We start from the raw sequence: 17273 nt of genomic DNA on the forward strand, positions 1-17273 counted from the left end.
GTCGGGGCAAACTGCCCATATGTGTGTGACGTGCACGGACAGTGCGTGCATGCTATCGATCCATATAAACTTTGAATATAAGCCTAAACGGGGATTATTTATGTCTGTTATTTGTGTCCTCCTTTTGAAAAGCAAAACATGATATCCCTGGAATGACGGATGACGTGTGTCATTTGTTTTGATGCAGTCTGAACGGGCACGCCAAAAAAACGGATATGACAAAAAATCGGATTCGTGCATTAAGACCTGTAGTATGAACGTAGCCTTAGGCTACACGAATCCTGCACGAATCCGATTTTTTGTCATATCCGTTTTTTTGGCGTGCCCGTTCAGACTGCCTTTATCCATTGAGACCGTTCAAGTATTACGCATGTGCACTAATTCGCAGTCCGACACCCGCTAAGCAAGAAGACCCGCATGCGCAGAACAATCAAAACAAATGACAGACGTCATCCGTCATTCCAGGGATATCATATTTTGCTTTTCAAAAGGTGGACACAAATAACAGACATAAATAATCCCCTTTTAGGCAAATATTCAAAGTTTATATGGATCGATAGCATGTACGCACTGTCCGTGCACGTCACACACACATACGGGCAGTTTGTCCCGACTCTCGGCCGTGGAGGCAATGTTGAAATATTGCTCACTTGGAACAGAGAGAAAACTGAGCATTCTCAGGCTTATCCTCAACCCATTTTTATTTTTTATGACTGTTGTCAAGCTCAGCTCTTCCTCAAAAGCCGTGTTCACTGCAAGCTAGGCGCTAATAACGCACAGGTGCATCGCTACGGTAACGACTCTCTCGCTATTTGATGACGTAATTGCTGCATTAAATCCGATTTGCGGGACTGGACAGTACAGACCGCTGCGACAGTCTGGAAAAATGTGGCCCAGATCGGATTTAGACCACATACGAAAGTGACCCAGATCGGATTTGAAATGGTCCCGTTCTATGCGACTTGTCACGTTCAGACCGTCAAGTTAATGCCTCACTCGAGTCGGAAAAACACGAAAAAATCGGATTCGTGCATTAAGACCTGTAGTATGAACGTAGCCTAACGGGTGCAAGCCTTTAACCACAAACGTAGTCACTAGTATATCCTGGCCTGGGTCATTTTACTCTTCAATGCCACACTGAAAGGAGACGCTAGCGGTGGACTCGAGTGAGTACTGCCCGCCTCTGACTCTGTCTCTCATGATCATCTAAATGTAATTCATGAGACGGGACTCTCTTAATGTTAACAGTTAGTAATAGTAGGTTTTACAATGAGGCAAATAGAGATAACATGATGGGCAGTGTTAGGTACCTGCGGTATATGGCGTCCTAGTGCTGCTGAGCTCGCCACAGGGGTTAAGCACTATGGACAGTGACACCCCTGGGAGGTGACCACCACACCTGCAGGCAATCGTCTCATCAGGTAACACCCGATGAGGCAATTGCAACCAAGGCACTTTCCCCAATATAAAAGAGGGGAGAGACTTGGAAGGAGTGGAGTCACGGGAACTACCCGGAGGAGAGACTGGAAAGACATTCCACAGAGTGGCCGTAATTCCTGATGACGGAAATTTAGGATCGTTTTTCTTTGTTGATTCTGTTTTGTTTTTTGTTGAATAAATATGGGCCACAAGAGCCCAGTGTCACACCGTGGTGCGGTTTGTCATGTCATGGTTATTTCCTGTTTTACTTGTTTCAGAGCACTTGACCTTCCTCTTGTCCTCCCTAATCACCAATTGGTTCCACCTGTTTCCCATTACATTCTGTGTATATATATATATATATATATATGTATATATATTACTCAGTCTCCCCTTTGTTTTGTGCCAGAGTGACATCGTCCGTTGATATGTCACCCAAGCCAGCTTTTGTCCACAGCCAAAGTAAAGAATCTGACCTTGAATCATGTGTTTGTTTGCTACGTTGTGTTTTGATAACATTTTTGCCTTCCTTGGTGAAGTGATTTTTTTGTCTGTTGTTACCTTAAGAGAGACATTGTTGAATAAATCATTTTATAAACCAAGAAAACTCTGCGTTTGAGTCCTGCCTTGAGTCCAGTCCTCACACCCAGTGAGTTCGCAACCTCTGCCTGCCTGACCTCCTTCCGGACCTTGTGTTTTGCACTGGTGGAGGATGCGGGCACGCAAGTCCCCTGCTGCCCGAAAACCCGAGCTGACGGAGGCAGACAGCATGCTGGTGCACGCGTGCGCAGCTGAGGCAGAGGGCGGCTTCTGAGAAAGCAGAGAACTGCCTCGGAAGGAGCAGAACGCGACCCTGGTTTCCATCTAACGGAGCGGGTGTGTGGTGTCCCAGTGCGATAAGGCTCGCCACAGGGGTTCAGCACCATGGACGGCGACCACCACACCACCTGCAGGCAATCACCTCATCATCAGGCAACACCTGATGAGGCAATTGCAATCAAGATGCTCTCCTCAATGTATAAAAGGGGAGAGACTTCGGGGGGGGGCGTGGGAGCCAACCCGAGAAGAGTCTGGAGAGGCATTCCACGGCGTGACTGTGATCCTCGATCATGGAGGTTTTGGATCATTTAGCTTGGTTGATTCTGTCCTTTTTGTTTTTGTTGAATAAATGTGGGCCACAAGAGCCCAGCGTGTTGTAACACCGGCCTGCCTGTCTTTCTTCTGGACTGTTAGGTTACAGATATTAAGGGGAGAGCACGTTAATACTCTAATGCCACCGCTGCTGCTGGGTTGATGGTAACTCCAGACCGGATCAAAAATGTGACATTCACTTCAAGTTAGCAGTATCTGGTATCAGGGAAGCACTGAGAGAGTGATGATTTTTTACTTCTCCAGTGCGTTCAACACCATCCAGCCCTGCCTCCCAAAGGATAAGCTGCTGGCGATGCAGCTGCACCCTGACATTGCAGCATGGATTTTGGACTACCTCACTGACTGGCACCAGTGCGTCACACTGGATGGCTGTACCTCTGCTACAGTAATAAGCAATACTGGAGTGCTTCAGGGTACGGTCTTGGCGCCATTCCTCTTCGCCCTCTACACCTTTAACCTCCAGTTCAACTCTGGTTCCTGCCATCTCCAAAAGTTCTCGGATGACTCCTCTATTGTTGGATGTATAACGGATGACAGTGAGGATGAGTACAGGGAACTGATTGACAACTTTATTATATGGTGCAGCAGCAACCATTTGAGACTTAACATCAGCAAGACCAGGGAGCAGGTGTTGGACTGTAGGAAGAATGGGAAGTCATCCCCAGTCATCACCCTGGGGGAAGTGGTGCAGAGGGTGGACTCATACTAGTACCTTGGGGTCTACGTTAATAATAAACTGGATTGGTCGCACAACACTGATGCCCTCTTCGGGAAGGGACAGAGCAGGCTGTTCTTCCTGAGGAGACTGAGATCTTTTAACGTCTCTGGTAGGATATTGAAAATGTTTTACCAGTGGGTGCTAGTGCTTTGTTTTTCGCTGTAGTGTGTTGAGGGAGCGGTGTCAAGGCAGGTGAGGTGGGCAGACTCAAGAAACTGGAACGGAAGGCCAATCCTGTGGTGGACCTGGAGTTGGGAAGTCTGGAGACTGTGGCTGAGAGGAGGATGATGGTTATATTCAAAGCTATCTTAGATAACCCCTACCACCCTCTCCATGACGAGACGTGGCAGATGGACAGCTCTTTCAGTCAGCGTTTTATACCTCCTAGGTGCAGAACGGAGCGGTATAGGTGTTCCTTTGTGCCCACCGCCATTAAACTATATAAACAGTAGAGGTCTGTACTCTCGATTAGATGTACATGAATTATAAGAACATGTTTCTGACAAAGAGACAATCTACAGTTATGTTAGATTCCATTTGTATTTTAGTCGTAGGTAACTTGTATATACTTTTTTTGTAGTTCTTATAGTTTGTCTATATGTTATTCGTTTGAGTGTACACTGTCTGAGCTGCTGCAATGCCCGAACCTCCCCTATGAGGGATTAATAAAGTCCTATCTTAAAGTCTTATCTGTTATTGGTAGCTGTGTGTGCAAACGCTTTTGCATTTTAGTAGTGTAGACATCTTGACTCTGTAAGTATTGTAAGTTGCTCTGTTGTCATCCTTAAGTGTAGCTAAACTTTGGCGCGTTTGTGCCGCTTAGGCGCCATGTATCCTGCTGTTTGCACTGGTAATTGACGTCACTATGCATTAAGGGCCTAGGTTTGGTCTCAACATTGGTAGGAACGTATAACAGCATAACCTGTATGTACGCTTTTTGCTGGGGTTGGGACATTAATAAAACCAAACAGATTAGGTGAACGGGGGTCATGGCTACATTTCTCACGAACATAAACCTAATTAATTGATAGGCTAAATGATCAATGCTAATAAAAATGTATTGACTTATACTAACTTTCATGTGAATTGGTCAGGTGATACACCGTTTGATTCAAACCTTTGTTTTCAATAACTTTTATTAGCAAATTTAAATTGCAATATTTGAACACATACTATATTAACATACTTACATGCATACTTTTTACCTCGACTATGATTATCTGAAAAAATGTCTGCATAGGCTGCAAATAAAAATATCGTAAATAATGTAGAAAACATTTTAAATATATGCAAGTCATCAGCCAATCAAACGTGCATTTGAGGGGAAAAAATGGACCGGCAAATTCAGCAAGTGAAAAGCAGTAAATGTAAGTCTTAACATAATGAAAATAATTCACTTAATAATGGTAGGGTCAATTTTATCCTTATAGCATTTGGGAAGACAAAATTACCTATATAATTGGACTCATTATTATATGCAAATAAGGTTGCTTAAAAGGTCCTGGGGATGATTTCATCATCCTGAAAAGTTGGTAGTGTTATGTCCCTACCGTCCCTTTGCAAACCTGCGCCCTTGCTACGCATCTTGCGTAGCTTGCGTAGTTTTCATTACTTGTGCATCGAGCGTGGTGATGTCATCCGGGCCGACAGGAATCGATAAGGGCATCCTTTGCAAATGAGTCCAAGGAACTAAAACAATGGTTCTCTCTTGATTCTCAACAAGAACCGGTTTTCAATTCCCATCCCTACTCGTGGGGTTTGGTACCTTCAGCAACGTTAAGAACCACTGTTCTAAACGCTTAGCCACTAACTTGCTAGCTCGCTAATGGCCAACCAGAGTGACAATTTGTCCCATATTTAGGCTTGCCACCCGTCCCTTGAAATACGGAATCATTCCGTAATTGGGAATTAAAAGTTGTGTTCCGTATTGAACCAAAACGAAACGCAGTTTATTCCGTATTTCACCATTGTCCCATGGAGCGCACACCCGCGACCCGCCCGCCATGCCCCTGGACCGGCGATGATCCGCCGCTCCAGCGGCGGGGCGGCTCCTCCCCTAACTGTGGTGCGTGCCCAGACCAGGCACGTATGTCACACACACATTCGCGTGCTCATAAGTGAACACTGAACTAACAATAATGACCAAAAATAAAGGACAGGAAATACTGAAGACAGCAAAATGTTATCTGCCTGCTTGCTGTCTGCCCTGCACTGCATTGCGCTCCACTTCCGGGTTCGTTGCCTAGTTACCTCACTCGCTCTGCTTAGTGCACCGCCCCGCGCGTTTTCAAAACAAAGATGTCTTCAACAAGTTCAACAGCAGACGCTCCGGACACGCCACCTCGTCCTCAAAAGAGGAAACGTCTCCAAAAATATAGACTGGAGTGGGAAGCGGGCAGCCCGTGGCTCGATAGGGTAATTAATGATGATTATAAAGCGAACTGCAAGGCATGCAGGAAAATTTTTGCTGTGTCTCACGGAGGTGTGGCAGATGTGAAACAGCTTGCAGCAGGGGACCTTCACAAAAGGAATATAAGGTCCCAGAAGAGCCAGGCACCTTTGTGACATTTTTTGTACCTGAAACATCCCCTGAGCTTGATTTGGTATGCTATTATATATTGAGGACATCTAGGCTTTATATTGTATTTACCCTCATACATCTTAATTAGGAGCATAGCTAGGCTATTTCAGTTGCTAGTATGGTTTATTATTTTCAGGAATGTTGATTTTTTTTTTTTTAACATGTATTTATTATTATTCAATATGGAATGAATTTATGCACCCATAAAGAACATCTTATTTTGTTGTGCTAACTACTGCTGCTCATTTGGAATTTTTCCTAATAGATTAACAGCAAATGAACACTGTGATTGTGAATAAATAGTCCTACTGCGAATATATACTATCTATTGATTGATTAATAGTGACACCAAAATTAAAGTAATAATTTGACATAATCCCACTCCTACCCTCTAGATTACTGCAGCTGAGGTGACACAGGTCTACCACACTGTAAAACATGGCCAGAGCTACAACAGTGCTGACTGTGGACACAAGCTCAATCAAAAGATTATAGGTGATTCCGAAATAGTGAAGAAAATGACTTTGGGGAGAACAAAGCAAGAGGCATTGGTGAAAGAAATCCTGGGTCCAAAGGCAGTGGGTGATGTACTGTAGGTCTTAACATCACCCATTCCCTTCTCCATACAGACTGATGCTTCGAATAAAGGGAACAGGAAGATGTTTCCCCTTGCTGCCCAGTACTTCTGTCCAAAGTCTGGGGTCACCAACAAAATGCTGGACTTTATAGAGAATGCAGATAAGTCAGCTGCTGAAAGTGTAGCCCTCCTGGAACATTCCCTTAAGAAATTTGGCCTGTCAATGGATCATGTGACCGCATTCAGTGCTGACAACACCAATGTTAATTATGCTATTCACAACTCTGTCTTCACTATTCTACAGAAAAAGCAATAATCTGCTGCAAGGAAACTACCATGCCGACATAGTGCACAATACAGTGAAGCACGCCCTTGATGAGCTCACTGTAGATGATGAGAATGTTGTGTTGAAGGTCTATGGCCACTTCTCTACATCATCTAAAAGAAGAGAGTCACTCAAAGACTTTTGTGAGTTTTGTGATATTGAATTCAAGGAGATCTTAAGACATGTGACAACCAGGTGGCTTTCCCTTCATCCTTCAATCCATCGGCTGATGCTGAGCTGGACTGCACTGAAGTCATATTTCATCAGCCTAGGAGAGGAGTCTCCCAAGCAAGTGCGAGCTTTGTTAAAGCTCAACAAAGACTCTGCTGTGGAAGATGGAGACATTGTGGAGGTTTACCTTCTATTCTGAAACAATATACTCCCTCTTTGAGGATGTAGTGAAGAGCCTGGAGGGCAATGCAACCACCTGTGTTGAGCTATATTCCATAATGGCAAAATTCATGCAAAAGCTCACACAGAGACGAGATGACCAGTTCTATGGGTACCTAACAAGGCAAAAGCTGCAGGGGCTCCTACCCCATGAAGCAAACATGGCAAGGGCCGAATTCACTGCATTTCTCAATAAAGCCATTTCATATCTTGAGAAATGGTTTGATTTCTCAGAAGACAACTGGCTATTCGCACTGCAGTCTCTCTCTCTCCACCAAGGCACTCTGACCTTTGATCAAATGGAGAAGGTGGCTAAAAAACTCAACCTCATCAATAAATTGACGATGGATGAGCTTTATGATGAATCCACCACAGCCATTACCGTCCTGAAGAGGCTCAGGGAAGAAAGTGCTGATGAATGGAAGTCCAAGGGTGTTGCTGCAAGGTGGATGGCTGTGTTTGAAGAAACTGATGTGCCCAACATCCTCTCTATCACGAGACACATCCTGAGCATCCCAGCATCCACTGGATACGTGGAAAGGATCTTCCCCAGAATGACCAACAAGTGGTGTAATACAAGGGGCAGGTGCTCAGTGGAACTCCTGAATAGTGAGCTCCTCATCACTTTGAACTTAAAGCAGACCTGTACGGAGTTCCACACCACAGTTCTGAAAGATAAGGAGCTGCTCTATGCTGCAAGACGTAACAAGAAGTACTCCTGGAAGAGAGGGTGAGATAGTGAGCGGTTTAAACCTGGTCTAGCACACCCCACACCCACCTACACACACACAAACACAAACAGGTCATAACAGAAGTTGAGTGAAGCTATGCACTTCCTTTGTTAACTGTTTATTAGTTTTATGTTATACACATTTTTTATGTGTTTATTAGTTTTGCTATTTAAAACAGGATGTAAAAGGAGTCGAGGGAAGTTATGCACTCTCTTTTTTCAAATCTGTTTATTAGTTCTATGTTATGCACATTCATATGTTTACCATGACAATGCTCAGGTTCAGGCTGTCTGTACAGTCATGTTTAATTGCTTACATGTTCAAATGCAAGTAAAACCCTTGAACGTAAAAGGAGTCGAGAGACGCTATGCACTCTCTTTTTTTCAAATCTGTTTATTAGTTCTATGTTATGCACATTCATATGTTACTTGTTAACGATGACAATGCTCAGGTTCAGGCTGTCTGTACAGTCATGTTTAGTTGTTTACATGTTCAAATGCGAGTAAAACACTTTAAGGACGTAAAAGGAGTCGAGGGAAGGTATGCACTCTCTTTTTTCAAATCTGTTTATTAGTTCTATGTTATGCACATTCATATGTTACTTGTTTACTATGACAATGCTCAGGTTCAGGCTGTCTGTACAGTCATGTTTAGTTGTTTACATGTTCAAATGCGAGTAAAACACTTTAAGGACGTAAAAGGAGTCGAGGGAAGGTATGCACTCTCTTTTTTCAAATCTGTTTATTAGTTCTATGTTATGCACGTTCATATGTTACTTGTTTACGATGACAATGTTTAGGTTCAGGCTGTCTGTACAGTCATGTTTATTTGTTTGCATGTTCAAATGTGAGTAAAACACTTTAAAGTTTAAATCAAAGCATTTTGGTTTTTTTTTCTCATATAAAAATAGATACATTTCTATGTTTCTCAGGAGTTTTGAGGATGTCTAATTTTTTTCCCCGCCTGTACGGCTTTGGGCGTGAGGGGGGCGTCCCTTATTTCTATTTCTAAAAGGTGGCAACCCTACCCATATTTAAGATTAATCTAGTCTGCCGCATAATAATTACAATCCCAGCTGTCGACAGAGAAGAGAAAAAAGGACCAATAAAAGTAGCCCGAAAAAGGACATTCTGAGCATATAGAAAAATTTCTCATGACAATAAAAAAATGTTTAGGTCAGGTCACTCACACTGTGTCTCAGTGAACCACTGTATGAATACAGAAAGTCATCTCAAACACCGTAATTTATGATTAAGGAAAGTGGTAGGTTGTTATCACTATACAGTACTGTATTCACACTTTATTGAACTTGATATTTCCTTTATAGCAGTAAACTGACCAGTATGAGGACGGCAGGTATTGGAGTGTTTCTGCGAACATGAATCATGGAGTAAACGTCGGGTAGTTGTCCTTCACGTGATGCCACCAAGAACATTCTGCAAAACACAAATGCATACATGCGCCTGTCACTCAACTTCTTTACTTTCCCTTACCAGTTTGGTAATTACATAATACTAAGAGGGTAACGGTATTTGTAGTTGCTCTGTACCGTAACAGTAGGGCATCACAGTTCAGCGCACGCAGAAAGACAGCAAATACATTTGAGTAAAGAAAAAGACAATCCATGTTGGAGTTAGTCGGAGTTAGAGGTTAGTTGAGAGTCCAGGGGGCTGTTAGGGTAAGCCAACAATTGACATTACGAAAAAAAGAACACAAACCAATGCAGACGGAGAAAACGCTATCATTGATAATTATTGGGAGGAAAGTTATAGCGAATGTACAGAGTGGGAATTATCAAATGCAGTATTACTAACAGTTTTTGAAGTATATTTTATATAATTTAAAATCAGGAAATGTTTATTTTGCTGTAGCCCGTGGATAAAGTAATTGAAACACTGATAAGTATATATTGTTGCACATTTTCGAAATATGCTTTTTCAATTTTGGAACTATTTTTACTTTTATTTTATTTTAGCCAATAATAAAATTTTACTTATGTTGGAGTGTATGATTATTGGTTTACAGTTAACTGTGTGTAATCCTGGCGAGTACTACCTGACTTTAACTGCCACCTCAGTCGATCGCTATATCAAAAGTGTTACGCAATTAATCAGTGTTTCTCAGCTGGTAATTTGGGACCTAAAAGTGGTTTATGTTGCCAACCTGGGGTACCTAGTTTCCCTCTCATTCCTCCTTGCTGCGAGCAAATAACTTTCTAATATTCATTTGCAAGCGTAATGCTGTTTGATTCAAATACAAATAAAAATAATACATCTTGTTACAGATTACAGGGACTGCAGTAACAAATAAAATGCTTGTAAAACAGCTGGAAATTATGATGAGCACACAGACAAAATTGTTAGGGATCACAGTATATCCCAAAGAGAATTAAGGCAATTGAGGGAATTAATTCATACAGATTGATTCATTTTTGTCATATAAACAGATAGCAATAAATAGCATCAGTATTGATACAACTCAAATACCACATACCTAATCTGCTATTTTAATTCAAGACCAGAGTAGTTTTCCCTAAGTTAACTGCCTGATACGTAAATAGTAAAGCAGAAAGATTTTCCAACTTGGGAACTCAGATCTTCCAAAACACTTGCACACAGCATATGAACGTGCTTCGTGGAAGTGTTAACTCATACCTATCACAGTCAAAGTTACGTGCATAAATTACCATATTAAGGAGCAATGTGTCGATTTTGTATACGGAGTGATTGTAAATTGAGTGCATATTAATCTGTCAATTTGTAATATATTAATTTTCTGACTGTATTAAAAATGTGCTTTTTAAACTTATAAAATTTTGATTTGAGGGGACAAGACATTAATTTGAGGGAGTACTGCCTCCTCTTGCCCCTGTGTAGAGCCGGAACCGCACATTACCATGCTGATACAGTATTTTGTACCACTTTTGAAATTGTTTTGATTCTTTTTCCCCCCTTTATGCACTACCAAGTGAGCAAATGTTGACTGAAATTAAATATAATTTTCTTGTGGGGAAAAAAATTAAAAAATCACCTGTCCAAAGAGCATGAGCACCCTCTAATGATGAAAATCATTGTTACCTTTGATTTGTATAACAGAGCACGTGGTTATTGTTGCAACCTCTCATTGGTGAAAATGAGACCGCTTCTGTCGGCAATGTTGGCGAAAATAAAGTCAATTTGTAGAAGAAAGAGGAAAAATGTAACAACTGTAGTGTAGCCCAAAGTAGCGTAGTAAGAGTAGTGTTTATTCTTCACAAATCTACTCAAGTAAAAGTATTGCATTGTAAAATTAAGAAGTACATTTTCCTCAAAAAGTTACTCAAGTAAATGTAATGCGTCACTACCAGTGTTGTCAGTAATCTGATTGCTCATTACTGAAAGAAAGAAATCTAACACGTTCATTTTTCCAAACCAGTAATCTGATTAAAATTAGTTTCTTTAGTGCCTGTGCGTTACTATTTTGTGATTGCCTCATAATGTATGTAGAATGAAGAATCCTGTAGTCTTATACGAAGAGCATTTCAAAAAGAAATGTTGCTCTTGAGTTTGGGAGCGACATCACATGTCACGTTTTCTAATAGGAGGACAAAAAAATGGGTCACGTGTATTACCATGCTGTGTGAGCGCTGTCTGCGATGGCTAAAACAACATAGTCTAGCTACCTCGTCGGGACGCAATGAAAGAGGCAGGAGAGATACTACAAACGGCTGCATTTGCTCACTAAATAACGCAATTACTGCACATTTTTGTCCAGTAAAGATGACAAACCATATCTCTGTACTTTGCGCTGGCTCAAAACTTCCACATCCAATTCAAGGAACCACTTGGAATTACAGCACAGCGCTATACAACTCGAAGCACACCCTACAGGTAAAGAGAGCACTTCTACAGTTTGTAACCAGCCTTTACGGACATTTTATAGTTACAGGATGTAACCATAGGCGGACTTTGACTTTGGTTGGCGGGGGCAAAACATGTTGATGGACACACCTCATATTTTGTGCGTTTTCTCTAATATTATAGTAGCCTACATTGTAAATTCTCACTGAAGATATCAAAACTATGAATAAATATGTGGAATAATGTACTTGGCAAAAAAGTGAAATAACTGAAAACAGGTTTTATATAGGGCTGTCAAACGTTTAAAATTTTTAATCGAGTTAATTACAGCTTAAAATTAATTAATCATAATTAATCGCAATTCAAACCATCTATAAAATGCCATATTTTTCTGTAAATTATTGTTGGAATGGAAAGATAAGACACAAGACGCATATATACATTCATCATACGGTACATAAGTACTGTATTTGTTTATTATAACAATAAATCAACAAGATGGCATTAACATTATTAACATTCTCTTAAAGCGATCCATAGAAGGAAAGACTTGTAGTCCTTAAAAGATAAAAGTACAAGTTATAGAAATTTTATATTAAAACCCCTCTTAATGTTTTCGTTTCATTAAAATTTGTAAAATATTCAATCAAAAAATAAACTAGTAACTAGCCATTGTTGATGTCAATAATTACACGATGCTCAGTCATGGTACTAACCCATAAAATCAGTTGGACCCAAAAGCCAGCAGAGGGCGCCAAACACCAAAAAACAAGTAACAAGCGGACATTACACTGTACTGTCATTTTAGTCTGAGCGGGGCATGTGCGTTAATTACGTCAAATATTTAAACGTGATTAATTTCAAAAATTAATTACCGCCCGTTACGCGATAATTTTGACAGCCCTAGTTTTATATTCTACTTTCAAAGTATCCACCCTTAGCTTGTATTACTTTTTTGCACACTTTGGTCAGTGAAGCTCATGGAGATGAGCTTCAAAATACAGACACCTGAAAAGGTTTTGTCTTCACAGGTATGCTTTATCAGGGTTAATAAGTGGAATTTGTTGCCTTTTACCATTTACCATTTCAATGGGGTTGGGACCATCATTTGTATTGCATTGATTTAGGTGTGTCCAAACTTTGGGCCCGTACTGTATAGCCTATAGAGTATATACATCTTGACACTGTTCTTGTTCAATCATTTCTAGCTCAGTTGTTGAAGCTTTTGATTGCTTAGGTTTAAAGAAATTCGTATCATCCATCTTGCTCCTCAGCTGTAGTTTTGGCAAAGCAAAGCAAAGGACCGTCTCTCAGGTGCTAGTCACATGATCTGTTTCGGGGAAAAAAATTCGGACCCATTATGAAATACTTTGAAGGATTTCTTGTTCATTTCGTTCATTTTAGCTGTTTGTTTTATTGCTTTACAACCTTTATAGACAACATTTTAACGGCTAGGGATTTATTTTAAAGGGGAAGTTCAGAATTTTTGACATTACGCTTAATCTTCGAGTTAACGGGGGTTGAATTAGTTGTTGGAGTTGATTTGAACAAATTCCGTGCAGTTTGTCAGTTATTTGTTAGTTTCGGGGCTCTGGAGTGGCCAAGCTAGTGGTGGTTGAAATCAACTCCATCGACTAATAATTAAGCCCCCGCTAACTTGAAGACTAAGCCTTATGTGAAAAATTCATTTACATGCGATGACATTTTTTTTTTCGTCATTCTTATATTGAGGTAGCAAAGGGAGAAAAAAAATTGTAAAAAGTAACTGATAAATTACTTTTTAAGTAACTAGATTACTTTTCTGAGGCATAATCAGTAATTAAAATACTTTTTCAAGTAATCTGTGACAACACTGATCTTCCTCAATAATCATAGATTGCCCATCGACAAAGCTTGGAAAGTGCTGTCAACTGGACGTGCAACGTTTGGAGAGTTGGATGCCATGAAGAGTCGACGTACAGATGTTAGCGTGACTCGTAGCTAATGCGAGGCTTACAAAGATGACGACGACACCTGTGCTTGTACTGCGACAGGCCCGCTCGGAAACCTTTACGTTTGAAGCCTCAAACTCAAAAGGATTCACTGCACTCAAAAACTTTGCCGCACGCAAAATGTTCGCCCCTCTCATAGCTGCGGCGCACTCAATCCGGCTGTCCACTCAAGCAACACTGTAAATATAAAGTCCACGATTTTTCCTCGCACTTGTAGTCTGCCCAAGTGGTAAGTGTTAGCTAAGCTGGAGTATTACCATATTGGCCCGAATATAAGACTGTGTTTTTTGCATTGAAATAAGACTGAAAAAAAGAGGGGGTCGTCTCATATTTGCAGTCTAGACATTATACCCATCCACGACACTAGATGGCGCCAGATGTCATTAAAGCAATGTTCTGTCATGACAGATCTCAGCTACTCTCCCCATTCACGACACTAGATGGCGCCAGATGTCATTAAAGCGATGTTCTGTCATGATAGATCTCAGCTACTCTCAAATTTAACCAGTTTGCATTATTTTATTGCAATGTTTTTCCTAATTCGGATTTGTTTCAAGACTACAGTTACAGTTCAACTTCATTTTGATGGTAAATGCAGTTATTGCCATTTTGTTGTTTTATCACAATAGATTGGTTTATTTACATTTCAAAAAAACAGAAGCCATTCATTTACGAATGTGATTGCACTTTAGTTTACATATATAAATATCCAGATATTAAGATTTGAATGAGGCAAAATAACATGCTTTTTCTCTCAAATATATTGTTATAATCATTTGTTTCGGATGTACTGTAATTTTCTGTATAAAAATTAATTTAGTGTTCAAAAAGTCTTCAAACTTGAGTCTTGAAAAAGAAGGCGTTCTCTTAAGGGCCGTCTTATATTCGGGCCAATACGGTACATAGATAGCGCTCTAGGCGACCGCCTATCTCGCCTAAGCCTGGTGACGGGCCTGCACATTATACAGAAAAGCTTTCATACAAACTGGTCAAGAGTTCCAACACCTGCTTGTGAAACGGACGAATAAACATCTCACGAAAACTAGTCAGTGAGTACCTTTCCGATATGAATGATCTTAAAACAAAGTGTTCGGACAGACAGTAGACAACAGCCATCACGCACATCTTTGTTGACATTCCGCACCAGATTAATTTGTACACTGCCACGCCACCACTTTGGATTGTCTAAGTAAGTACGTATTGTGCAATAGCAAGAGTTTGGTCATTTGTGTCCGAGTTGGTAACAGCAACTGCTGTCACGAACTGTTTTATTTGAATTATTTTCTGGTGTGTTTCTTGATGTTCATTGTTTCCCTATGTTTACGTTCCTGTTTGTATAGTTGGGTTTTTATTTCCCGCTGGCCCTGGCAACGCTTCCCTTGAGTCAGCAGTTTAGTTTCACTCTTCCGTTTGTGTCATGTCCAGGTGTTTCTCATTGTCATATTTGCTTGTGATTATTAATTCCAGGTTTCCTTTCTGTCCTTGTTGGTTCAATGTTGTTTTCTGGTTCCTGCTCCATGCTAAGTCAAGTCTTGCTTCGTCTGTGCTAAATCAAGTTTTAGGGATAGATAAATAATCATGGAAAGCAATATTCTAAAAGATTTCACAGACAAACACCAGTAACAAAAAGTAACAATTGCAACATTAAAGAAATAATTTGTTTCTACAGCCGGCGACATGCTGGAAATACAAAGATTTATGACAACGCCGCAGTTTCTTGGTTTTCCCCCAAGACTGACGGACGGCGGATTTTCTTGTGAGAGAAATCAATATGGGTTCAAGGAATGTTAGTGCAGATGGTGAAAAAAAGGAAAAAGGTGAGGCGTACCTTTGAAATGAAGATGGAAATGATAGAAAAATAGGAGTGCGGTGTGGGCGTCCGTGACAACAGTAGAATTTCTACGATCTTGACGGTCCTCCTCCGACCACCGTTCGCCACTCTTTATAAGTTAACGTCACAATTATTATCATTATTGTAACATCGCCCCAAAAAATCCCCAGGTTTAAAAAGAGTACCACGGATAGAAAGATATGTAGTACTTAAAAGATGATAAAATATGAGTACGAGTTATAATAATTTCATATTAAAACCCCTCTTAATGTTTTGGTTTTAATAAAACTCGTAAAGTTTTCAATCAAAAAAGAAACTATTAGCTCGCCGTTGTTGACGTCGCAGGGCGGTGACTACACATGGCTACTGTGGCCATGTGTAGTATATGTATGTATATATATATATATATATATGTATGTATATGTATGTGTAGTGTGTTAACACTTCCCACTGTGGCTTAAAGGAAAACTACAGTGTCAGTCAAGGCACAAAACGCACTCATTGGCTTGATCTCTAATTAATTTAAAACTCGCCATTGACACCTTGTGGCGTATTTAAATCACTACCTTACATAATTAAAGAGTGACACTTTTTTTTTTTTTTAATTTTAAAGAGTGACACGTGAAATTCAGGCAGCGTGGCCATGTGACGTCACCGCCCAGCGACGTCAACAACAATGGCAACCTACTAGTTAAATTTTTTTTTACAAATTTTATTGAAATGAAAACATTAAGAGGGGTTTTAATATCAAATTATTATAACTCGTACTAAGATCTTTTAAGAACTACATGTCCTGCTATCCGTGGATCCCTTTAATGTTTTATTTCAGAACTTGTGCAACACAACATGCCAACTGCTGCAACTTAATATGAAAAGTGAAAGTAAAAAGTCCTCTCTTTCATGTCAGCCATGCGGTGCGTTCAGGTACACCACGCAAAACACATCCGCCACATTAGAACCCGATTCGTTACGTTATTACAGGTGTTATTATTATTCCAGTTTTTATTCATTATGTATTTGTTTTGCTCTGTGTAATACCAGCATTTAGTGCAGGTTTTCGAGCTGTGGAACTAATTAATGGAATTATAATGTTTTCTTATGGGAAAATCCTGCTCGACATACGACTATTTCGACTTACTCCTAACTCGACTTAAGGTCCTGGAACGAATTAACTTCGTATGTAGAAGTATCACTGTACCACCCCCCCATAAACATGTTTATGTAACATTGCAATCCTGCCTTTGGTCTTCTCTCCTTGGGCCCTTTGCCACAAAACCTGACATTTTGCATCACTGGTTTAAGTCCTGCTGTCTATTCGTGAACTTTTTGGGGTTACAGTCTGTCAAGGGGCTACTCGAGTATTAGAGGTTGTTGCTCTTCTTGTGGACACTAACTTTGGAGTCTTAAGCCGTTATTTGTGAACCGATCGTCTTGAAACTTGGTAGCTATGTAGTATGTATGAGTTTGTATTTTTATATCAGGGCTGATAAATTAATTGCGGACCTATTCTTGCTGTAGGTTAAAAGCTAGTCAGTAAAGGGTATGCGTGTGCTTCGTCACAGTTTGTAGCCTGTTGTGTCAGTTTAAAAGTTATTTTTAATGAAATTATATTAACTTCATACAATCAACACACAAACGCAAACCCCTTCCCTTAATACACTGTCCCTGTCTCGCTCCAAAATGTCAATTGTGTCTTCCACAAAACAACACTACCGATTT

At 40.4% G+C, this 17273-nt stretch overlaps 1 protein-coding gene across 3 annotated transcripts in view; it reads right to left on the reverse strand.

Annotated features, from left to right (window-relative positions):
• Window positions 1-17273, reverse strand: part of slc7a11 (solute carrier family 7 member 11) — a 79903-nt gene that overhangs the window by 21917 nt on the left and 40713 nt on the right. For all 3 annotated transcript variants that reach the window (XR_009064867.1, XM_057850944.1, XM_057850943.1), the window contains one exon: window positions 9233-9329. Coding sequence is in view for 2 of the 3 variants with exons in the window: in XM_057850944.1 (XP_057706927.1) it covers window positions 9233-9329 (97 nt within the window). In the remaining variant the exon portion in view is untranslated. The remainder of the gene's footprint in view (window positions 1-9232; window positions 9330-17273) is intronic.

Source organism: Corythoichthys intestinalis, chromosome 11 (assembly GCF_030265065.1).
Source record: "Corythoichthys intestinalis isolate RoL2023-P3 chromosome 11, ASM3026506v1, whole genome shotgun sequence".
In the NCBI taxonomy this organism is placed as follows: Eukaryota; Metazoa; Chordata; class Actinopteri; order Syngnathiformes; family Syngnathidae; genus Corythoichthys; species Corythoichthys intestinalis.